Raw genomic sequence first — 24,889 nt, forward strand, 5'->3', positions numbered from 1 at the left:
GAATTCTGAATTCTGGGATTGAAGTCGGAATTCTGGGATTGAAGTCGGAATTCAGAATTCTGAGATTAAAGTCAGAATTCTGAGATTAAAGTCAGAATTCTGAGAAAACCTTTTCTCATCTTTTTTCCCATATTAAACTGAAATAAAATTTAATTCAAATTTTTATTCAAATAATATATTCAAATAACATTTGGGTTAACCTGCACATCAGCTCACCTGTTAACCAATCACCTTGTCTGTAACACATAAGCCCCTCCCACTGAGAACAACTGAGTAATAAAATTCTGTAATTTAAATGCTCCAAAACAAATTTATAAAGTAGCTATATAACTACATATCTATTTCATTCTGACGGGGTCTTGGCTGCATCCAGCAGTACCGGATGGTGCTGCTCCCCAGCCGGCTCCTCCCGGCCCCCTCCGGCTTCCACACCTTCTCCAGCATTGTCTGTCGCTGCTAAACCTGCCGATGGCACCACTGCTGCTTCAACCACGTGAGCCTCTTCAACCCAATCATCGTCCTCTTCCTCCCCTGAGCCAGGAGAAGCAATGCTTCAGGAGCTGGAGACAGTAGTAGCAGCTCAACAACAACTGCTGCTTACCTTATCAAGGCTGCAATTTAAAGAATGAAATTGTCTAAACAAAATTTCTTTTTGTTTACACTTGGGAATACAAAATGACAAAATTAATCTAAGTCTAAAGCAGCTTGAACCTGAGGAGCAGTGTTTCACACTATTATCTTGGGTTCTCTGGCTTCCTCCTACAGTACTTAAAAATAAGATTGAACATAGTTTGATATAAAACAGCTTGCATAGAATACAGAAAAAAAATAATACAATCTTATATTTATTAGTGGATTTGCAGGTTGTTGTTGCAGCAAAAAAAGACCCCACCGCATCTTTAGCTCTAATTGTTATTTAGCAAACACAGAAAAATAAGGAGTTTCTAACATAGCACATGGGTTCGACAACAGGCCGGGAATGTTGCCTGTCGTATGAAAGAAGAAACACTTGGCCGACTTTGGAAAACAAACACACCGGGTTGCAGCCTCTTATTTACAGTGCAAATTGAGATGCACATTTACAGTAAACACTTGATGAGGAATAAGATGTCACATTTGCTTTATTTACAGAATGACAGTCTGTGATGGATCGCACAGTCAGATGTTTCCATTACATTTTACAACTTGTCTGAAACTGATAAATAGACAAGCAAAAAAAAAAAATAGGTTGGCATAACAGGCTTGGGGCTGTAAATATTGGCATCAAATGAAAGCAAAACTGCTTTATCCTATACAGTTCTATCAAAATGATTTTTAACTTTAAGTGTTGTTTAGAAATTTATTTTTTTGCGCCACAACTCTCAGTGGTGGAACATATGCAGCAGTGACTTTTTCTCTCAGTGCAATTTCCCCCTATTTGATTCTTGGTTGTGGGACATTTGTTGCATGTCTCCTCTTCTCTCTCTTTGCCTTTCATCCTATCTTACTATTTTTCAATAAATCCCACTAGTGAGCTAAAAATGTAATCAAACACTGTATTTTATAGTTAAGTAAGTCAGAAATCAAACTTTCACTTGTACGACATTCGTTTGGTTTAAAATTGAGCCTGTCTTTAACCGAATCAATTTCCTTTTGGCTGATTTTTAAATTATCTGTATGTTCTACCTGAAAATAATGACCTGTGGAACATTTGGATGATTGGGGTGGAGGATTTTCATGATGAGGAGTATTGAACAGAAAAAAATATGCCTTGTTGGAGATGTTTTCATAGAAGCTACAAATACTCTTGATGCTTTCACTGCAAAAAAAAAAAAGGAAATCTACATAAGTCATTTTTTCTTGCAATAAGTGCATTTTTTCTTGTATTGACGGGGTTATTGAGAATAAAAACAAGACAATTTACATTTAAAATAAGAAAACACAATTGCATTGTCTTATTTTAAGTGCATATTATCTAATTATCTTATTTTAAGACTAAAAATAATCATTCCATTGACAAATTATCCTATTTACTTACTCAAATTAATGGTAGATACACTTAATTTAAGGCATTTTTTCTCATTTTTAGATGTTTTTTTTGCAGTGTTCTGATTGTCGACATCTGCTGCAGCTGCTTGGATGGCTACATGCATGTTCCATTAGTTAACTGCTGAATTTATCTAAAATAGTGGGGGGGTTTTTAAGTCCAAAAGCACGTTCCATTTTCTGTGGTTCTAAAAGCTCATGGCTTTGTTGCTTTGTTGACATATTGTATTGCATAGTGTTTGACTTTTGGAAATGCATTGTATACAGTACATCAGTAGTATTGAGGAAACCTTTTATGTACATGCTTTTGCATCAAACAGAGACACAGATCTTAATTTATTGCAACATAAAGTTTTGCTATATGTTAACATTGTCTATCATACAGATGTTACACTGTGCTTTTTATTAAAATTTTCTTATGTTGCAACCTCAAACCTCTGTGTGCTCTGTGGGGATTTTAGAGTAGAGCAAAAATTGTGAACCGGGAAAATTGTGGATATTTTTCCAATTAGTTTTTCTTACAAATAAAAATCTAAAGTAAAACAATAAAAAATAATCCAATATAAATCCCGTACATCTAAATTTGGCTTACCTCACCTTCATAAACCTACAGTAAAACCTGTGTAACCAGCTTTGTTTAACAGTCACCTAATAAGTAGAAGGGGTCCAGCAGGGAGTCACTTTACTAGGCATAAATCCAACTGTTCTAGTTCTAGTTAAAGAACGTTAGTTAGAACACAGTATTAGTAAGACCAAGGAGCCCATCAGGCAAGTGAGTAGAGCTGAGAAGCATATCCCAGCTGCAGACGTGTCGGGACATGCTCAGTCACCAAAACAGCGTAAGTAGAACAATCATCAGAGAAGCTTAAGTAGGAGCTGCAGAGATCTGCACCTCAGGCGACAGGCCAGCTGTTTACAATGCCCACCATGAGCCTGGCCATTATCTAACAGTTGCAAGAAAAAAAAAGAAAAGGTATTATGAGGTAAACAAGCAAGTTGAATAGCTGCTCTGCATAGATGAACTAGATATTGAACTGGTTGGCCAGCATGCCTCTGCAAAGCATCCTAAACAGACTCTACCAATAGTGAAACAAAGTGGTGGCAGCATCATACCCTGGAAAAGATTTGTTCTTTTGGACAAGAACACTTTCAAAAGTCAGATAGAAGATAACGTTTGTTTTACAAATTACTATCTGGATGGAGCTGAGAGCAAAGGTATCCAGAATTAAGATTATTGACATAAAAAGACATAATAGGGAAACAGATTGAAGATTGTTGTTGCATCACAACAAATGTAAATAATAAAGAGAAAAGTTTTAGGGATAGGAATACTTTTAGAAGTGTTTGTATATTTTGTTGAAGCCTGTGTGCAGACGCATGCTGATTAGTGGTTAACCTTTTTGAGATTAAATACTTGGGGTGCTTTTTCAAATTCAACAAAGTGAACATTGGGATTAGAATAAAAGTGTGTTAACCTCGCAAAATCACTGCACTTAAAAATGCTGACTAATAATCCTACCTAGAGTGACCTATGATGAATATAAATCCTCAAAGACTGGAAACAAAGACTGCACTCCTCCCTGTTTCTGTTCTTTTGTATTTACAATTTTTTCCCCTTTTGTTTTTATCAGTCAGTTTTTTTTTTTATGCTAGTTTAGCTATTTTGCAAAATGAGTTTAAAGTTGAATTTATCATGAATGATCAGACCCAAAGTCTGCTTAGCTCTTCTTTGATTAATGCCATTCGTGGAAAGATGGTAGCATCAGCCTGGCTTGCAGTCACCTTGCCCGTTTCTATTCCACCAAAAGAGGATTTTTTTTTATAATCTGGGACTCCCCTGCAATGCGCTCGGTAAAGGCTAATTCTCACAGCAAAATCCTGAAATTGTAGAGGGATATTCAGAACATCACAGACCCCAAACATGACGATAAAAGATAATGCATATAGCAATTTTTAGCGTACGGTATTAGGTTTTGAATTGGAAGCATTCTGGTTTAGATTCCAGTTCCTTTCGATTCCTATTATTTTAGGCATAAATATTATAAAAGTTTACATGTTATAAATTAACTGGGTAGTTGGAGTTCTGTCTGGATAAAATAATAAGTACCCAACGAAATGCTTGAAAAGTTCAGCTTAGGCAACTGGACGTAAAGTTTTTGCCTCTTCTTCAGTTCTAACTAGTGGTGGGGAGCACTGAGATTAATATACTGTAGGTCAAACAAAGAATTAGGGGAAACAGGAGGTGGCTCTGATCCCTCCTACTGGATTGACCATGGAGATCACCTGGGGGATGTTAATGGTCTTTAGGGGGTTCTGATGGGTTGGAAACTCCCTCGTCAGAGTGGTTTTTTCACATGCCTCGTTGAAGTATGAGTCAGCTAAGAGCAGGTGAGGGTTGAATCATCTGTGTTACTGTTCCTAAAAGTGCTATGTAAGTAGGTAAAGATTATAAGACCACCTCCTCTGTTGAGAGATGGTTCTTCCAGGTTAACAAAAGCCCCAATTACACTACCCTCTGAAACCGATCCGTGCAGAGTTCGGACCGAGCTGCGATCAGTGAAACGTGCCGAGCTTGGTTCCTTACTACCGTTTACACATCATGCTGACACATCATTTCAAAAGGGTAGAGTAAACGGGGTGAAAGATGGATTCCTTAACTCCTCGCTCAAACCATCTGTCTTCTTGGCCAGAATATGGACGTTCCTGTCCTCATCTGTTTAACCTTCAAGTGTAGGTTAACGGCGAGTCCTCTCCTGAGGAGCTGACCCTCCTGTGTTGAGCCATGCACCTGTGTAGCGGTTGTTTGGTCTCTCCATTGTGCACTTCTGTGCTCTCTTCACTACACTGAACGGCTTAAGCCAAGTTGTCGGCCTTGTTTCTGGGTGTCTAATCTTTGGGGTGATCCAATTTTTGTTTTAGGGTGACGTCTTCTAGAAAACTTCAAGCGTGACCACGACCTGGATGATTGAAAATCTTCACAGATGTGTTCTGAATAAAATTTTATTCTTTGAACATCTAATTTTGGGTAAACTTTTGTATAAATGAGCACACAGTCATTCTTTGAATGAACGATCAAAACCTATGACCAGATTTTCACAATGGGCTTTCTTTTAAGAAACAAAATTAAAACACATATACATATATCCAGTGTCTGAATCTGGCAGTACTTGTTCCATATTAGATAATTTCATGATTTTGTTTATTCAGACTGCAGTGTGGTGCTAGGCTCAGTGTCTGAGCTGGAGGAAGAAGCAACGCAGCAGGGAGGCTACCCGACAGAGTTTGTATCCTGAATGTCATTTAAAGCGCCTTAGTTTCCACTCATCTAGACACGGGGGTAATGATGTTTTAATTTTTGTGGACGAAGGAATTATTAGATTTTCTACCCCATCATTCAGTTGGTGGGTTTTATCATATAAAACAGATTCCAGTGAATTAAAATAAACATTTTATGAAATTGCACTTGAAATGATTTTTTTTAAAAGTTTGTGAGATTGAGATTTAAGAGCTTTTCATTCTATTGAATGAAAAAGAAAACGACTCAATGATAACAGATGTTATACAACTCTAAATAAAAGAAAAAACATATATTAGCAATTCAAAACACATATTGTCAAGAAATAGTTAAAGGATAGAGCCATAAACTCAATGCATGCATGCATAGGCTTATAAGTATATGTTTATCCTCTAATATTGCCTAAAATTTCAGCAGGCTGATGTTTTGGTCTCAAAAAGGTATTTATAGATTCAACATCGAGGATTGTGCACATTATTATCAGGTTTTTACATGAAGCAGAGTGCGTAAAAATGCAAGTACCATTAAATAAAATGTAACATTTTTTATCAGCATATAATTACATGTTGGTTATGTACGTATTAATTACAGTTTAAAAAGAAAATATTTCAGTGGAGTGTTTAGAGCATTCTTACTGTTCCTTGTACATCATAAGATAAATTCTGCTGGAATTTCATGTAAAGCCTTGTGTATTATTGTTCAGTTTTCTTCACAGTTCTATGCTGACAGCTCTGCAGGAGTAGAAATCACGGTTTGCATGCAGTGGTGGTCTCTAAGCCAGCTCCTGGATCATCTTCTCTAATTGGTTGACACCAATTGGAAGGGGAAGATCAGGGCAGAAATTATTATCTTGCCAAGTGCTGCTATTAGTATAATTTATTAAACTATTATGTAAGAGATTGGTAGACATTGGTAAACAAACCATGGCAAACTGCTAATGTTGCTAAAGTTACATAAACGTGCATAACCAAAAAAAAAAATCAAATCCTCATGTGTACCATCGCAAGAAAGAAAAGGGGTATAAAAAGAGGTCTAAATAAACTCTTTTTTAAAGATTTTTTTTCCCTAAAAATGTAAAAACATAAATATAAAAACAATTTCATAAACTGATATATGTAATTAGCCAGGTTTTGAAACTAAACTAAAGATCAGAGGGTTTTTCTAAATGGTAATCCAAGCTGTATGGAATTGCAGTATTCACCCCAGTTTTTGTGAGCAGCATCGCATTTGAAAACAACTCCTTTGATAAAGTATTTGGAAAGCTGTGACATATTGCATTAAATATGCATCGTTCACGCTCTGCATACAAATATTATATTGGCCTTAAGTTTCAATTCTCTTGAAGCTTACACCTGACATAAATAAGTGAGAATCATGCTAAAGTTCATAGAAAGTAATGAGGATGATGTTATGATATAAAGAAAAAGCATTGAGGAAAACATGGAAAGATTACCACTACCAATTAAAGGTTTTCTTTGTGATCTGAACTTCTTATTACCACTGTTGGGAGTAATGGTGTTGCATTATAATGGCGTTAGGAAGAGCGTTAGTCTTTCATTAGAAAATAATCAAGCTAATAACTTTTACATGTTGAAAAAGTCCTGCTTTTGTTAAATATTGCGTGAATAAAAATCAGTGCCTTTGCAATTTGAAAATTGCCTTTTGTTAAATTGCGATTATTACAAATATAATTAATTGCCCAGCTCTACTACTGAGTACAATCTTTTACTTTTTGGAGAAGGGACCAGTGAGAATAAGTAGTTATCTTTGTTTAAGTATTGTCTTTTTAACCTACACTAACCGGGCTGGGTATTTTTGCACCCAACAATACTGAGACTATAGAAGAAAAAAACAATAATTGAAAAATAAACCTGACACTTTGACTATAGGGAGCATGATGACATCGTCACAGTAAGCATTGCACCATATGTTAGTCCATTATAGACTCTATTGTTAATCATGGTGCACAAAGGTGATGTTACTGCCTCCATACTGCTGCTTCTGCAGACAAGGAGGAGACCTTGTTTATAATTCTCTTCAGTGTGAGTTATCTCAATGCATAAAATCCATGCATTCATCTACTGTAAAAACTCAGTTTGGTCTCTTTCTTTTAAAACAACCCAATGTGGGATCTGTACCCAGACTGAGCAGTTCTTTAGTTCTGTGGAGTTTCCATTGCTGCCTCTCTCTCAGCCCTGCCCTCTAATTAAATCCATATGTCCCTTGCATGAACACTCTGTTCTGCTTGCAGCAGAGCTCCCCTTGAAAAGATCCTGCTGCTTTGTGACTGAAAGAGAAAGTCGTTGTGCATAATGTAAAATGTTTATTTAGTTATTTAACCTCCATTTAACCAGGAAGTAGAGAAAGTCCTCTGTATAGAGTCTCTTCCAAGATATGCAGCTGCTTCAGATAAAACATTTACAGATTCTCTGCATCTTAATGGATATTTAGGGTTAAAGTAAACTTTTAAAAGTTTAAGATAGATAGAAGGTTTATATTTCATCATTGTTAATTCTGTTACCTTCCTCTTCTTGGCACATGGCTCTCCTAAAACTGTTCAATGATATCTTTGTGTTGCTGCTTTGTGATGTTTTATGAGCTGTTTCTGTGGCTGGTTTGAGTAACAACCTTTATGAAATGTTTATAGCTGTTGGATTAGTCAAAACAATCCAACCACATAAAGGTAACCATGGGGAATGGTTGTAACGCAACAAAAAGCATGTCCTTGACCAGCATGGGAAGTCTCAGAACTTATACTGTTTAATTACTTAGGGAAGACATATTCTATCAAACTGTATTTTGCAACTTTGAAATAAAACAAAAACATAATATTTAGCAAAAGATTAAATTGGTTGACAATAATTGGAGTCCTTATGTCCTTATAATGTTGTCAACTTTTTATTATGAGTTAATGAAGCCCATTTAAGTGTTTATTTACACGTTAGGATCTGTTGGGTGTGAAAAAAAACACACAATATATGACAGGTATATGTATAATATATATGACAAAATAAAAAAAATTATTTAAATAAGTTTTATTTATAAGTTTTATTTAATTTATAATTTTTTATTTATTTTATTTCACTGCTGTAATTGGATCGGATTAATCAGATTTAATTGGATTAATCGATAATTTAAATAAACATCAACTAATTTTGTAATCGATTAATCATTAACAGGAGTTGGGAGAATTTAAAATATGCCTTTAGCTGACAGAGCAACCAACTTAGTGCAGTAATTATACTTAAATTGTAAGTATATATATAAACCTTTTGTATTTAAGGTGAAAAACTCTTTTTGTCTGTCGATACACTCTGTCCAGAATCGGAAAAATTTTAGTTCCACCTGGTTTAATTCTGTAAAAATAACGCTTTTCAGGAACCTTTGGCTATCTGATTATTAATCGATTAGTTGAGAAAATAATCAACAGATTAATCGATTAGCAAATTAATCGTTAGTTGCAGCCCTAATATTAGTAAATATTAGAAATAGAAGCATATTGCATTCATAAATAAATAAATTGGTCTTTTTTTTTCTGAGTTAACAAGATTAATTTACATCTGAGATAACAAGACAAAGTTACTGTGATTTCGTAGAGAATATCATGTTACTGTTGGTTTGCAGATTTCTAAGCAAGAGACGCCTTTCCTTCAGAGAAGCTTCAACATGTCCCGTTTGTTGAATTGAACACTAGCAGTTTAATCTGAAAAACTCACACAAAGAAAAAAAGACAATTAGGAGAAATATATTGATACAATTACTCTGTCTTTGGCGCTCAGACCTCGGCAGGAAAGATGGCGCTTAATTTTGATAGATTTGCATGAACATCAGCAAAGAATAGGCAAAGAATAGGCCTCTTTCCCCCCAGAAGCTGGTGGTGGAGTGGAGATAGATGAAGTTGGTCAGTCTGTAGACTGCTGGTTAGCGGGACGGCATGCTGAGCTTTCCTGGGAGATCCAGTAGACTACATGAGCTAATACTAGAGCTGCACTCAGGGACCTGGAAGATGGAAGTCAAACTTAGATAACACAGGTTGGAGAACCTGTCCATGATAAGCAAGCATGTATGACAGTGGAGAGGAAAAACTCCCAGTTGGGAAAAAACCTCTGGCAGAAGCAGGCTCAACATGGCGGTCTTCTGCCGGACCGGTTAAGATGAGACAGGGAACGCAGTAAGAGTCCGGGAGGAATGACACTCTGATGAAGCTGTAGCTACGATGGTGGAGGAGGGGCTGGAGCTGGGTTGAAACGGTGTCATCTGAATGAAGTCACACAATGCATCCACAGTGCATCCGCCGCCTACGCACAGGAGCAGACAGGTGCGTATAGGAGGCCTTTTAAGATGAACTTTGGATGCCGATTGGCTTTCTTGGAGGTGTGGTTCAAAGCTGATTGGCTGTGTCGCAGGTGGATGTAGGAAAACAATGAGTGTCTTCAGTTGAACTTCTGCCTAGATGTCATTTATTATGGAGATGCAATTTTGTAGATCACTATTAGTTTGTCGACTTTGCAAAGACAGGCTCACTGTGCGCTACTCCTGGTTGTTTCCCCTCCTTCTCTTTCTCATTATTTCAGAAAAACTGAACAGCTTTACTTTTATATTTTGTAAAAATGATCTCGAAATTCAGAAAAAAATACCAATTCCTTTGTTTTTTAGGTGAATAGAAACTGCCATTCGGGCTAAACATGATGAAATTTACACTATTAAAGTTTCACATCTTTAAGCTCTTCATTTTTTTATATTTATTTCCTGCTGTTCTTCAATGAAAGAAATTTTTTTTTTTTTTTTTATTTGCGCAGCCATTTGTTTAATGCCTTTTTCAAAGTTAGTCCCAGTCTGTAAGGAGTGTGACTCATTTATAGTCACATGATGCATCTTTTCTACGCTGATCTCCTTTGCTAATGCCAGGTCACATCAGGTTCAGATATTCCTGCAAAGCAATGATGTGGATTAAAGCTGTTATAAATGAAAAAAACTGCCATTTTATTCCGTTTATGCTGAATTTTTCCAAAGATGTTTGCACAAATGTGCAAAAATTGTAATTTGTGATGTCAATCTAATATGTTTAAGTCATACTGGTAACTTTATATGAAGCATAGGCTACTGCAGCCAGAGTGAAAAAATATTTATTTTAATGACATTTATTTATATTGTTTAAGTATTAAAGTTTTTTTTATTGTTTGCAGAAGTATTTATTTTAATTAAGGTATTTTTCAGGTTATTAGTTTAATGGATTTATGATTTAAAGAGGAATATTAGCAGGTGCTTTTACACAGCTGTGATTCCTTTATCTAATTGGTTAGTTTTGGGCTGCAACGATATTCGCCATGAAATCTGCATCTCATTTGTTTACGGTTGGGTCAAAGGATCCTCCTTTTCCACCCACACAATGTGCTCATTTTTTTTTCTTTCTTGCTCAGAGCTGTAGAACAAAAAAGGGGATTCCTCTGTCCCCTGATTACATTTCAGGAATGTCCCTGATCCTAAACTAAATCTTTGCATGAAGTATTTAGTGGAGTAATTTGAAGGATAAAAGCTGTTTCAGCCCAGATTTAATACAGCATTTAGCGCCTTTGAAAACGAATTGTGCTTCGATAGAGATGGTCTGGATACAATTATTCACTGTGAAGTGAGAAGTTTTCTACCAGAACCACTGGTTGATTAGGTTTTACTGCTCTGTGCTGCATGAGGGTGGGTCTAATCACATACCAGGCTTTGAGTCATCATTTGGATGAGTTGGGGGGGAATAATCCCTCCTGAATGAGCATTAGAAAAAGGCTTTCATGTGAAAGTGAAGTTCCACTATTGAGGGGATAAACAGTGATTTAGGCCAGAGCTTCAAAAAGCTGCTCCACCTCCTGAGATACAAACTCATTAAAACAAATAACTCATTAGAGCACTGCCTCACCTACTCTTATGTCCTGAAGTAAACAAAAAAAATGGTTATATTGATTTGAAGCATTAATATTAAATGTGTTTTTTCCATCCTCTGAGAGCAATGTGATATGTTGTAGGACCTGTCTTCTAGAAACTTAAACAGAAGCTTCTTTTCTGAAGTCATTTTTTATCTGTTTTATTTTACTGATGCATATTTTTGGTTAAAAATCAGATCACCAACTAAGAAAAGGTTCCGCCTTACCCAGCTGAACAGCAGTGTGCAGAAACTAGTGAGGGAGGGAAGGTTTCTCTTTAGCATAAACGTTCCTATCATCTTCATTTATAGAGATTTTCATGAATGCAATATTAAATGACATTTTGGGGGTTTCACTTAATGCAAAAACATTTAATCTGATCTCCATGAAACATGCATTTAACAGGCATTTTAAAAAAAATCTCAGTGATTAGTTACAGGACTTTGTTTAAAAGGTCCAGCCACCTTGCTTTTTTTATTTTTTTATCTCTATCTCTCTCACTCACACACTTGATTTTTACTCTGGCTTAAATTCAGAGGAAGACCACAATTACAAAGATTGAAAAGATATGAATTTGGTATAAATTGGAACCATGCGATAAAATGCAATGCAATGCAATGTAAGCATTTTGTGCTTAAAATGCTATAGCAGAGGATTTCAAAAATGTGCAGTTCAGATTCGATATATAAAACTGCCCGATAACAGTACGTGCATCTGTTCGACGTTACTGTATACAATGGGGGAAGTGAAGTAGAAGTGATTTAAAGTTTTCTTTGTCAGTGCACTGGTTACTCTGTGTGACCTGGTTTCCAGTCTGTGGGTGTGTTTGCATGTGCCTGTCTACAGCTATAGCCTTGGGCTGAGATTTAGCCAGGAAGAGCAATTTGATGTCCCATAAAGGTCAAAGTTCAGCTGATAGCAGGAACCACTTTAAACGTGCGTGTTAGTTTCAGTCTTTTATTCTTTTTTTTTTCTTTTGCAGAACATATAAATACATAAATATTTTTTTGTTTAATTTGAGAGTTGGATTGCATTTAAAAAAATCTTTATAATGTTAATGTAGGAAAAAAATTCAGCAGCACATGTTGGTACCCTTCGTTATATTAAAGAAAAGCCCACATTGGTCACAGAAATAACATTAAGCTGACAAAAGTGATAATAAATAAAACACTTGGCAGCAAATTTCTCTAAAATCCCTTGATAGTCTGGAGATTTCTTGTACCCTGCTGAGATTCAAGATGAAGAAAGCAGCCCCTCACCATAACAGAGCCTCCTCCATGTTTCACAGTAGGGACACTGTCCTTATCTTTTCTTGGTGTGCTTCATTTTTCCTTCCATGAACATAGAGCTGACTTGCCTATGCAAAACGTTGCCTTTGTGTCTCATCTGTCCATAGGACATTCTCCCAGAAGTTATGTGGCTTGTCATACTGTAGTTTTCTAAATCCCACTCTGGCTTTTATAATGATTTACCGGTAGTCCTTCTTGGTCGTATTTTATTAATTCCAATCTTTGTAGAATTTCCATGCTGTTTTGTTAGGATTATTATTGTTTGTTCATCAATTTCCCTCCTGCAGCCACATCTAGGGAGGTTGGCTACAGTCCAATAATTCGTAAATTTCAGAATATGTAAAAACTGGTCGCAGGAACATTAAACGTCTTGGAGATTGTCTTATAGTTTTTACTTTTAACCTGGTTTTCTTCCTTCAGTCCATGTTGAGTGTGGTACACACCATGCCACCAAGCAGCACAGTGACTACCTGTAGCCCTATGTATAGGCGCCCTCACGTATTACAACCCTGTAGAAACCTGTATAATCATTTTCATGAGCTTATTTTGAAAAAAATAATTTTGTCCAAGCATGTTTGAAAAGCAATCTCTAATTTTCATCTGTTAATTTTCATAGTTTTTTTTTTATGTATTATTATTTTTGTCAGATTCAAGTTATTTCTGTGACCATTGCGGGGTTTTAAATCATTAAACAAGGGGTATCAACTAATTTGTCCGTGTGTTAGGGATCTGTTGGGCCCTTGAAACTTTCTATTGATTGTTATTGGCATGTGGCTCGGCGTATTAAGGATCAAAAGCTGCACTGTGGAATTTCTTGCTTCAGATAACTAAAACACAGACTTGCCTTCCTAACCCATAATTGAGCAAGCTCATGCCACAACATGTGTCAGAGTCCATACTAAGCCTCACCATCCTTAATTAGCTAATATCAGTGAAGTGACTCATACTCAAAAATGTTGATATTTATTGCATAATAGCTCCAGCACAGTCAGTGTGTTGTTTCCACCAATTGCATGTTTAGTGGTTGTTGACATCGAATTCATATTACGCCTTAGCTTAGAGGCAGGTATCAGCAAAATGACTCAGACCAACCTTGATTTCAGGCAATTTTGATTAATGACATCTGTATACAGGTTGTCAGGAATTGTTATTTAGGTCAGAAAACATATACCTTAGGTGGTAGACAGGTTTTCAGGCATGATTTTTGCCAACCTTGATGAATCAGGTTGGACCTGTTGGTTTGCTGTAAGACCTACAGTTCAAACAGTCATTGTTTTGACTGTAAAATAAGTTCTCCATAGAAAACACTCCCAATCACACCAGACCCCTCAATGATAATCTCACATGGTCTTCTGTTAAATGTTATAATCTTAGAGATTTTTTCAGACCTTTTTTAATTTATTTTATTTTATTTTTAAAATAAAAGTCGTGTCTATTTTATTGTGTCAACATGTCAGTAGGTCAGCTGTCAGAAACTTGCTGACAGCCACCAGTGCTGCTCCAGATAAACACATCTCATGTTCTTACATTAGAGTTGAAATTAGCAGCAATGGGATTTTTAGGACTTGTCTGTAGAGATGCACCAGTCAGAATTTTGTGTAAATCTTTGACCCAAAAATATTGTTTAATTTGTTATTCCAGTTTCTGCCCTTGTTTCTTGTGATATAAAAAAATCTAATGGCCTAACCACATAAAAATGAAACCACTCCCAAATATTATTTTATCTAACTCGAGCTTTCCTGTTTCTAGCCAGCTGCATAAATACAATTATTTTCAGAGCATAAATAATCAAGATTACTTCGATCAAAATCTGAAATTTGCATATTCTGAAGTTCCTCAAACCCACTTCTTCCTAGTGTGACAGCAAGGTAAAATTCAAAGAAAATCAGCCAAAGCATGTAGGAGAGAATTGCTCCTGGTAGACCTTCTGTTCATAGCCTTCATATTCAGGAAGTTGACTGTTCTTTTCTACACCAAACATTAATTTGTTTGTATGCAACGTGGGCATTGGCCACAGAGGAAAAATACTCATCAAACTGCTTAATAAAGCTGGTTAGATTGTCCATCTAAAAGAAAAGGTGTCATTTAAATACATGGACTGAAAGGCCATTCCTTCATGAAAAAGCCATAAATCAACAAACAGCATAGATGCCAAATTAGGTCTTTCAATATACCCAGAAGATGATCAGAAAATTAAAAATTTCTGTTGTAGTTCCCCCACTGGAATTTGGTAACCTATGTACCAGGACACTAATCCAACATATCCGACCAATCTGTTGTTTTTTGTATGGGTTTTTAAGTGTTGTAAGCAGGCGCAAAAAGGGCTTCGAGTGCCTTGGCTACAAAAGAGGTGCAAGGGTGTAGTATCTTAACTCACAAAGAGCCCCTCCCTCCCTGAGAAGTTAGTTTTTCTACTGTAAAAGAAAATAAGCATATTTTCATCATCACAACTTTGCTTTTTTCTTTTCTTGACATATTACAAAAGAATGTGTCCATAAAGAGATGCATAAATACTGCTCCTTTTACATGGATTTTTAATTCTTCTAAAGTGTTTTTGTAAATTCAAATTACTTGATTGTATTCCTTGAATATTTTTTTTTTAAAAAGGGGGGAGTTTGCAAGCCTAATTGTCTAGAATAAGGGCATGCTTGAATTATTTAAAAGTATTTTTCTTTGCAGAAATAATTCAGGCATTGCAAAGAACAGATGGCATCACATGTAAGAAAAGAAAAATGTTAAGGTTTTTTTGCAGAGAAATTAAAACTTAGAGTCAAATGGGTTTTCCAAATGGAACATGATCCCAGCCAAGTAAGCTCATTGGTTAAAAATTGGCATATGGAATACAAAGTCAAGGTTTTAAAGTAATCAGCTCAAACCCTTGATCTCAGTCCCGGTTGGTAAAAAGCTGTATGGATGCAAGGCAGTCTACAAAGTCCCCTCCTGCACAGAAAGGACATTATGTATCTGCCGTGTTGTATTCATGTTGATTAGTCCAAAGGTTTCTAAACTTTTCAGCTTTTACCTCATGCAATGGTACCAGAGTCAACTCATGACCCTAAGTATTCACTCAGTATACAAATATTTCTACATAATCAATTACCTTTGTTTTCATAATCTTGCAAACAGCATCAACAACCCAAGTAGTTGGTTTTTAGGTGATGATTTAATGCCTTCAAGCACCTTAGCAGAAATGTTTGTTTAGTTTCTGTAGTGAATCCTAAGGCAGGTTGGTTAAGGACCAAAATGAAAGGCTTTTAAAATGCTGTTTGTTTTTATTGGTTGCTGTTGTTTTTTTTCAATCAATTACAGCATAGCTCCATCTCTTTCTGTTGCTCACATGTGCTTCTTTGGCACCGTTATGCTGTCTTTTTACTTAACATGAATTTTCTTTGCAAGTTCTGTGTTTTTGTTGATGGTTTTGGTTTGTTTGTATGGAAATGTTTGATTGGCACCAAAGGGCCCCGCATACTTCTTTAGCATGTCTTCTTTCCGCTGGCAAAAATTCCTTACCTGTTATGAAAGAGCTTTCTTTTTTTTTTTATATAATAATAATAATAATAGTAATTAAGCTATACAAATGAGTTATTTTTTCTTAATATTTTGAAAATACATTCTTGATAGAAAAAAAAAATTGAAAGAAGATGTTTCTTCACTACGTTGGTGAAGATTCTTACTCATCCAGGTCATAGTCATACAAAAAAAGAAGAAAGTTAAAAACAATCCACTGGACTTTGTTTCCAAGTTTGAAGTTTTGCTTTCCATCCAGGAAGCTATTTTGATTCAAAATGTCAGGAATGGCGTTGAGTTCGAGGTTTTATACAGTAGCTCATCAAAACCTTGTTATTGTTTTGAAAAAATGAAAATTGAAACGGACGAAGGGGTCCACCCCTTTTGGAATGGGGGTCGTTTGGCTTCTTTTGTTAGCCTGCAATGCCCCATACCTGTCTAAGTCTCTGAAAGGAGTGTGGGGGGGTCATTAAAGGGAATCGTTGGCCTGGCTAAATAGGCGAGGTCTTCTGCTCTCCTCTACAGGGTGTGGGGTTGCAATGGTAACGGGAAGGGATCAACTCAATTGCTGAATTGTAGGTTTTTGAAAGCTGAAATCAGACTCCACCCCCTCTGTTTAAGGTTGGTTTTTCTTTCTTACGCCCCTCTCAAACCACATATTTTCTTTATCCAAAATTTGAAAATTCTGGTCCTCAAAAAAATGTCCTTTGTCCATTAGGTGTAGATGTACCGCAGAGTCTTGTCCCGAGGAGGTTGCTCTTCTGTGTTGAGCCATACGTCTGTGGAGAGGTTCATATAGATGCTCATATTTAGTATGGGGGTTTTGTCCTCAGGATGCACAAGTTGAAATGCACTTTATCCTAAGGACAAAACCCCCAGACCAATTATGAGCGCAGTGGTATATGCAGTTCAATGCAGTGAGGAATGCTCTGATCTTTATATTGGAAAAGAACAAAGTCCAGTGGATTTTTTAGCTTTCATTTATTTTGGAGTTTCTTTACTAAAGAACATAAAAAAGTGCAATATAATTGACTAAACTTGATTCATGGTACGGTATATCAGGTTTATTGTTTACCTATTGAATAGATAAGACCTGCTATCATATGGCTAAATCTTATCTTTTTATGAGCTGCGTTTCAAAGAAAAGCCTCCATTAAACTGGAAAGTAGAGATTTGTTTTGAAGGTTAGATGTCAAAGCTGTTTTTTTTTTTTTTTGTTGAATGGATCACTTGTCTGTATCAGCCTTTTGGCAGATGGGCTGCTGTATGAATGTAACACTGAGCCTTGAAAAGAGTCTCCAGACATGCACTCCTTTCTGTGTGTGTGTGTGTCCTCCTTTCTGTCCTCTAAACACACACCTCATGTTTGGAGAACCCCCCCCCCCATTTCAGCTGTAGCCCACACATTTTGGCAGGGAGCTGTGAACTGTGGTCACCGTTATTATAAGCGTTCAGTGTTTTTTTTTATTTTCTCCCCACAAAATCATTGTTGGCCTCCGTAGCGGCACCAAAACCACACGATTAGTGTTCATGCAAGCTTTGGGTAAATGTTGCATCTTAAGGATGTGTTTCATTCTATGACTTTGACACTTACTTCTGGGTCACTTCAATTATACAACAGATGAGGTGAAAATAATGTTTTCATGCAAACTTTTCCAATATAACTTTCGATGTGATGCCAAAAACTAAGAGGGGTGGTCAGTTTCAAGAAAAAAAAAGAGGCATTTTTCCTCCTTCTGGCTCTCTGGAGTTAATATTGACTCATGTGGCTCTTTCTTTGACTGCTTTTAATCGCTACATTTAAGAAATCTGGCATTGTTTGAAGAGTGGCATGACTAAAGAGGTGACTGAACCATGTATAGAAAGGTGCTCTGAGATGCAACATACATGCAAACAAACTACTCCCTTAGTGATGTGGTGGGTAAAGTAGCTGGCTTTTCTTTAGCTGGGGCAGGAGTGATATGAGGTGATGGGATGATAAATAAGAGGCAGAACAAAGCTATGTTTTGTTTTACTTAAAGACCCATACATTTAACTAAATATCTTTACTCTGCTTTCTCTTCAGGACCTGCTGCAGGATAACAATGCATCAGATTTGCGTCCTGATTGAGCCAGGGTTAATGCACGTCGGGACACACATGGTCCTGAAGCTGTGACTGCGACCAGAACCGTCAAGGAAATTCCTCCATCCTCCAGGGTCACTTTAGTGGGTTTTTAAATTTTTTTTTATCAGCCTATTTGTGCAGCTGCACAAGCTTCTGTTTCCACAACACACGAACAGCACACACAGTTTATAGACACGCTGTCTCAGGCCCCCACAAAGGTCACTGGTAGCTGAGGTTAAAGCAGCCCATTGGCTGTTTTAACTAAATTCTTTATTTTTTTTTTCAATGAATAAATCATTAAATATTGTGTAAGATAGAAGGAACTTTTCTCTGTTGGACAAAAATGGATACAACCTTTTTTTTATTATTGAAAATCAATTACATCATTGATAGAAAATTCCAAGCTTTGGTGTTTTGTTCCACATACCTGAAAAACACTAACATCTACTTCCAGCCGCAATGAACAGTAGGGGAAAAAAAACCATGAAGAATTGTCTAGTACACGAGGAGAGGCTGTTTTGTATGCGAGCAGCGATCGTTTTGTACTCGGCGACAATTTACAAACTATATTTTCAGTGTAATGTTAGAGTCCGGTTTGTAAAACTAATTTTTGTGTGTGTGCTACATTTAAGGACAGTTTGAAAAAAAGTTTTATTTGTGTGTGACATTAGATCAGAGTTTGTAACACAAGTTTTATTTGTGACCAATAAAATTTATTTGAATGCAACATGTTTAATTTGTGAGTGATAAGATTTGTTTGTGTGAAACATGCTTTATGTGTGTGCGCAACATGCATTTTTGTTTACAACGTTTTGGCAGAAAAATAACTCCATAACAATATTTAGTGATATTAAGTATCATGACTCGTATCATATTGCAATATTGATTTATTTGGGGAAAGAAAGAGTTTTACGCTTACTGCCTTTTTCTGCTATAAAAAATATTTTAAAATTCAGGGCTACCAGTTAAAATCTGAACAAATGATGATGCATTTGTATATAAGAATACTTTTAGTTCTTTGTTTAAATATCTGCTATTTGATTGATACCCTAGTTTCAATATCATAATGCTTTACTTTTGTTTCAAACATACAGGGGGATCAACACCAAACTGAAGTCTACTGGGAGATGGCCTCTGATGAAAACCAAAGTAAACCAGCATCTGCAGCACCATTTCACCATATTTACCCCCTATCCAATGGGAGCAGACCCAGAAGAGAAGATAAACACGCTGCTAATCTGTCGGAAGCAGGGCGGAGCTCTGAACAGCTGTGGCTTCCAAAGCAGCGGAGCTGTCCTTCACCCCCCCACTGCAGGAAGCGGTCACGTGACAGTGTCAAGGGGAATTTTTTGGATGAAAGTTATAAAGACTTTGAGCACAGCTCGGAGGTCTCTGGTGCCACAGAAATGCTTTATGCCGAACTTTCTGTTGAACGTATTGAAAAAAAAGCTGTGATATTTAGGAAGGACTCAGAGGGGTCTGTGTTGCTGGAAACCCAAGGAAATATTATGAAGGAAGATGGAAACACACCTAGCAACAGTCCATGTTCCTGTGGCTTGTCTTACTTTCAGAAAAGTCTGGATTCTTACTTATGCCACAGTGTTAAGTCCGCTCCGAGGCCCAGCTCCAGCTCCACTCCAGTTCAACGATGTCATCTCCGCCGTGGTAGTCTGCCTGTGTCCATGCTGGCTTTTCGTAAGGTAGCCCAAACAGTCCTCATTTATAACTCATTTGTTAAAGCTCTCATTTAGCATTTAAAAACATCACATTAGTGTTGGAATTATTATTATTTTTTAATCCTTTCCTCTTAGGGCAGTCCCTCCAGTGAGCCGAGCTCTTTGGCCTCCTCTCCCTGCTGTTCTCCTGAACGCTGCGGTTGGCAGCGCAACAAAAATGGGCACATCCCTCTGTATTGCCTTAAGGATGGATATTCAAGTTTAGAGAGGCTAAACAGAAAGCCAAAGTTGCAAAAAACCCCATTGGAAAGGGTATTCGCTCGAAGGGCTTCTCTGGAAACGATCCCAGCAGCATTGGGGGAATCCTCAGGAGGAGCTGCAATCTCCAACTGGGGGAGCAACAGTAGCGAGGAGGAAGACGGAGACCTGTTGGATAGTGCAGGGTTTGTCAGTGAGCGTAAAGGACGGTCCACTGTGCTGGTGAGGCGGTTCTTCAAGAATAATAAGAAGGTATTTGCAGCCATTAATGTTTATTTTTCAACAAGTATGTATAGTGTCTTGAAAAGTATTCATAGCCCTTTATTTTATCATAGACCTGCAACAGGTAGTGCATTTTGAGGCTTTGAATTTTTTCAATTAACAGACATACATATGCACATTCTTTACTCTGTTATCTATGGAAGGAACCCAGCTGAAAGGTCTCATTTCTTTAATGCATAAAACAAACTTCTCTCTTTGTTTGACAACATCAGTGAACAAAAAGTAAAAGAACAGATCAGAGAAACAACTTAGATAAACTTTTAAAGCAGATTTATGGCTATTATCCTTTACCCCATGCCTTAGACATCTTATCTTGCAATAAAGAAAAGTATTATAAATTCGCACCACACTTTTCAGAAACAAAACATCCAAATATGATATAAGTGAAGTTTATTTTAGCTACTTCTTGTTGCTTTTCTACATTGATTTCAAATATGCATTCATAATAGTGGTATTAATGTATCAATGAGGTTGAAGGCATGTCAGTGTTTAGATTTAGGTTCTCTTCAGTGGATTTTATAATTTAAAACATTCTTTAAAGCCTCTATATTTCTTTCCATTAGGTGACAAAGTCAGTGTGTGCAGGAACCAGAGCAATTGTCAGGACATTGCCCTCGGGTTGCATTTCAGAGGAGGCCTGGGAGATCGTGGTTAAATACAGACTGTGGCATCCTGCCAAAGAAGATGTGTGGCCAACGTTGGTGTGTGGAGATCATTTCAGAGGCTGCAGAGAAATGCTTTACTCCATTAGAGTGAGCCCACACCTGGTAAGAGCTGCAGATGCATGAAGACTCTAATATACAGTCATTTAATAGATCATTTGTATAATTTTTTTTTTAGATTGTAAGCTATCTAGATTTGAAGGGTTTGGGCTCAAAAAAGAAGGACTTCTTTTTATCATCTAAGTCTACGTTCACACCACAGTGCTCAATTCAAATCTTATGTGAAATCTGATTCTTTTTGTGTCGCATACATTTTCAAATATATGCGCCTTTTAATGTGATCTCCTGTGTGAACTGCATACAGACAACTTAAATGTCCTGCATGCGCAGTAGAGGACGCCATGAAATTACAGGCGAGGGTGCTCTGTGTTTACGGAAGTAAACATGGATGCTGGTGCTCGGTTGCATCTAGCGATCTTTCCCGTAGCAAGATGCAGAATAGTGACCTTTGTTGAGTATTAATGGCCTTCAGGTCCGATGAATGCGACCTGTTCACACACAGGTCCCATTTAAAAAGATCAGATACGTATCGGTTTCAGAACCACATAGCCAAGTAGCCTGGGTCACATTTGAACAAATGTGATCTGTCTTGTCCAGACTGTCATGAAAAGATCAGATTCAGGTTGCATAGGAGCAAAAAAGGTTGGATTCGGGCCACTTCAGGCTGCATTGTGAACGTAGCCTTACGTCCTCCAAAGCAGGGGTCTTGCAAGCTATGGCAGCGGAGCTGCATGTGGCTCTTTAGACACTCCACAATAGCTCTTCATGACTGTGGCTAAAAATGATGAAGAGCCAGCTAAATATTTTAACAACAGATATACTAACAAATGCATATTTTAGCATTTTCCTTACAGGCTAATCACATTGAATAAAAAAAAGACAGAAATACTTTATTTGGAAGAAAAAGTCTGTTTTTTTTTAACACATTTTTGCAAAACTACCAGCAAACTGGTGGATAACTGGTTAAGTGTAAGTCTTTTTTTTTTTTTTAAAGGTAATGTAATGTTTCTGGCTCTAAACAGGTTTTATTGGCTGGACTGATTTAAAAAAGATGCCACTTTTGGTTGTAAGGTTGCAGACCCCTGGCCTACAGAGATACCTTGATGAAAATGTACTGTTGTGATTTTTTTTAAAGGTTGAAGTTGTTTTCCATAATTGAGTGTTTTGAGTTATACTGGTGTCTGATAAAGTCTTGGAAGAGAAACAAGAAAGTAGAATTTATGCTTTCATCCATGTTTTAAGTTCTAAGGCATCGTATGAATCTGGAATCCTTTTCCTCATAAGGACTCATTGCACAACTCTTTTCTTCTCTTTCATAATGCAAAGAAATCTGGAAAAAACTCTGGAATTAAGGGAGAATAATGTTTCCCGGCAATTGGTAGCCTCTGTTTTTGTTTAAATGTTTTGCCTGTAATGCATAGATGAATAAATTTGTACAAGGAATATGTTAATAGACCATGTACACACACACACACACACGCACCAAAACACACAGGCTCTTTGTTCAAGTGAGGCCCCTGCTGTGGAAAATGATTTATTCTGTTAGTTCTGCTACCCGTATTACTGAAGGGTTGAATGACTGAGCTCTCTTTCTGCTGTGTGTCTGTGTAAATGGACTGAGCTCAGTTGGCATCTGTGTTACATTTACAGCTACAGACATTGTACAGAGATGGAAGATGGAGGAACAGAGACTTTGCAGAAAGTGTTTGGTAAACATGTGAATCTCTCACAGGACCCGTTTCACTTTTTCAACAACCAATTGGACTCTTTACAGCTTTATTCCCCTAGATTTCAACAGAACACGATAAGTGATAAGCCATGCTGTTCGGTTCTCAACTTTGAAACATGATGCGTGGGCTGACGTTCAGCAGCATCACGCAGGATGCTCCCCTGTTTTTGTTTTACGTTATCTTTCTCCTCCTTTTCCTTTAAAAGTCAGAGTGCAATGAAACTTAAAGCTTTTAAACACACTATAAATTCAATTGTTTTAGAACTGTACTTGGACTATAATCACACTTTGGCTTTTTTTAAATGCAAACTAATTAAAGAGGAAAAGGCTAATATTATCTAATAATTGAGTAAAGTGAACATTTTTTTCATTTATAATAAGGGCAACACAGGTATTTGGAAGTGGAAAAGAGAAGTAGTCCCATGAGCATGCAAGTAACGTTAAGTAAGTCCACCTTTGAAGGGCTACAGAAAGAAAAAAAAAACAGCATAACAATGAACAAAGAGTGCAGCAGGTAATCAGGGATATAGTTGTATAGAAGTTGAAAGCATGGCTGGCCTGTTAATTGGAAACTTTTAAAGAAATGGTCCTAAACGGACAGGCCAGGCAGGAGGGGCAATAATCAGAGAAATATCAGAGAGTAGCCCTGGGACATCCATACATCCCATTTGGAAGATTGCCTTAAAGAAACCCTTTGCTGAAGGAAGCCTTTGGAAAGTCCAATTCAAATAGGCAGCAGTTCATAAAGACACAACAAATATGTGGTAGAAGGTGTTATTTGCAAGTGATGCAGGGTTTTCCCCAGAAAACTGAATAAGTGGGGGTCTCCAGGGTAGCCCACCCACTGCCAACAATATTTTTGTCAGAAAAATATTGAAATTACACCGAAATGGGTAAAATATGAGTATTTGATTATGTATTTTTAAGAATACATTAGCACCTATAGAGTCTTAAAACAAGCATACTTATAAAGTACTGTTCTACATAAGGAAGAAGTATGAAAATAAATATTTTTTTGCATTTAAATTGCATATTATTAATAATGATCCGGTGCATCTAAACATAAGCAGAGTAATGCAGGTATTGTTAACACAAAGTGCAAACGATGAACCGTATCCACATAGATGTTGCATCTTACAGATGGTAATAAATATACCTTTTCTTACTTGCTTTTGTATCTGAAATGTTTCTACACCTCAAATGTTAACGTACATATTGGGTCTCCCTACGTTGCAGAGATCCAATATGTACTTTTAGCACATCTTGGCTCTGTTTCACGGTGAGCTCTGAAGACTGAAGATCTTTGGCTAACAGTGGTTGAACCAAATCCGACCAAATATACCAGGAAACAAAAAAAGCTACAGCTATAAACAAAGCATATCTAATGTTGAATATTATGGCAGCATAAAAGTTTAAACCAAGATTAAATTGCCCTGCATATATTGTTACAGTTTTATTATAATGCAAAACATATTTACCATGCTCAGTCTTGTTGATTTAGGGCCATCTTAACAGTTTGGGTTAAATATCTCTATATTCAAGCAGCATCTCAGCTAATATTAATGAGTTCTGCTCAATGCTGTGCACTCTCATTGGTCAACAGGTAAACAAATTACTTCCAGGTCTCCTCTACTGCTCCTCCAACTTCGGAATAAGTGTCTGAACCTTTCTATGTGACACGTAGCATTTTTTGAAGAAGTTTGTTGTCAGAAGGTAGGGAACAGGCAGTGGTTATTTTGGTTCACGTTATGGGAAAAAACCCCACTGACCTTTGCCTTTGCCAAGTACAGTATGGACCATAGGGTGTTACTATTTGTGTCACTGTTACTAGTTTATTACACTGGATTTAGAATATATAAACAAACAATGCATAGTCTGGCAGAGGGGCAACTAAAGCCTGGCAGCCAACCAGGCTTATAATACAGTGGGGGGAAACCCTGTAATGATAAAATGGAATATTTTTGAACAACATGCAGCACAGCATGTTTGCTGAAAATCCCATGGAGTTTATTCTGAATTAACCATTCACTGTTGGAAATGTTTTCCTCGGCAGTGACAGGAGAGCTGCGCCAAGTTAATTGGAAAATTA

At 37.0% G+C, this 24,889-nt stretch overlaps 1 protein-coding gene across 4 annotated transcripts in view; it reads left to right on the forward strand.

Annotated features, from left to right (window-relative positions):
* Positions 1–24,889, forward strand: part of plce1 (phospholipase C epsilon 1) — a 115,038-nt gene that overhangs the window by 1,681 nt on the left and 88,468 nt on the right. For all 4 annotated transcript variants that reach the window (XM_015375240.1, XM_015375241.1, XM_015375242.1 and 1 more), the window contains exons 2-5: positions 18,094–18,234; positions 19,228–19,833; positions 19,945–20,319; positions 20,913–21,116. In XM_015375240.1, coding sequence (XP_015230726.1) covers positions 19,261–19,833; positions 19,945–20,319; positions 20,913–21,116 — 1,152 coding nt within the window. In that variant the 5' untranslated portion in view covers positions 18,094–18,234; positions 19,228–19,260. The remainder of the gene's footprint in view (positions 1–18,093; positions 18,235–19,227; positions 19,834–19,944; positions 20,320–20,912; positions 21,117–24,889) is intronic.

Source organism: Cyprinodon variegatus, unplaced genomic scaffold (assembly GCF_000732505.1).
Source record: "Cyprinodon variegatus isolate N-32 unplaced genomic scaffold, C_variegatus-1.0 Scaffold115, whole genome shotgun sequence".
NCBI lineage: Eukaryota > Metazoa > Chordata > Actinopteri > Cyprinodontiformes > Cyprinodontidae > Cyprinodon > Cyprinodon variegatus.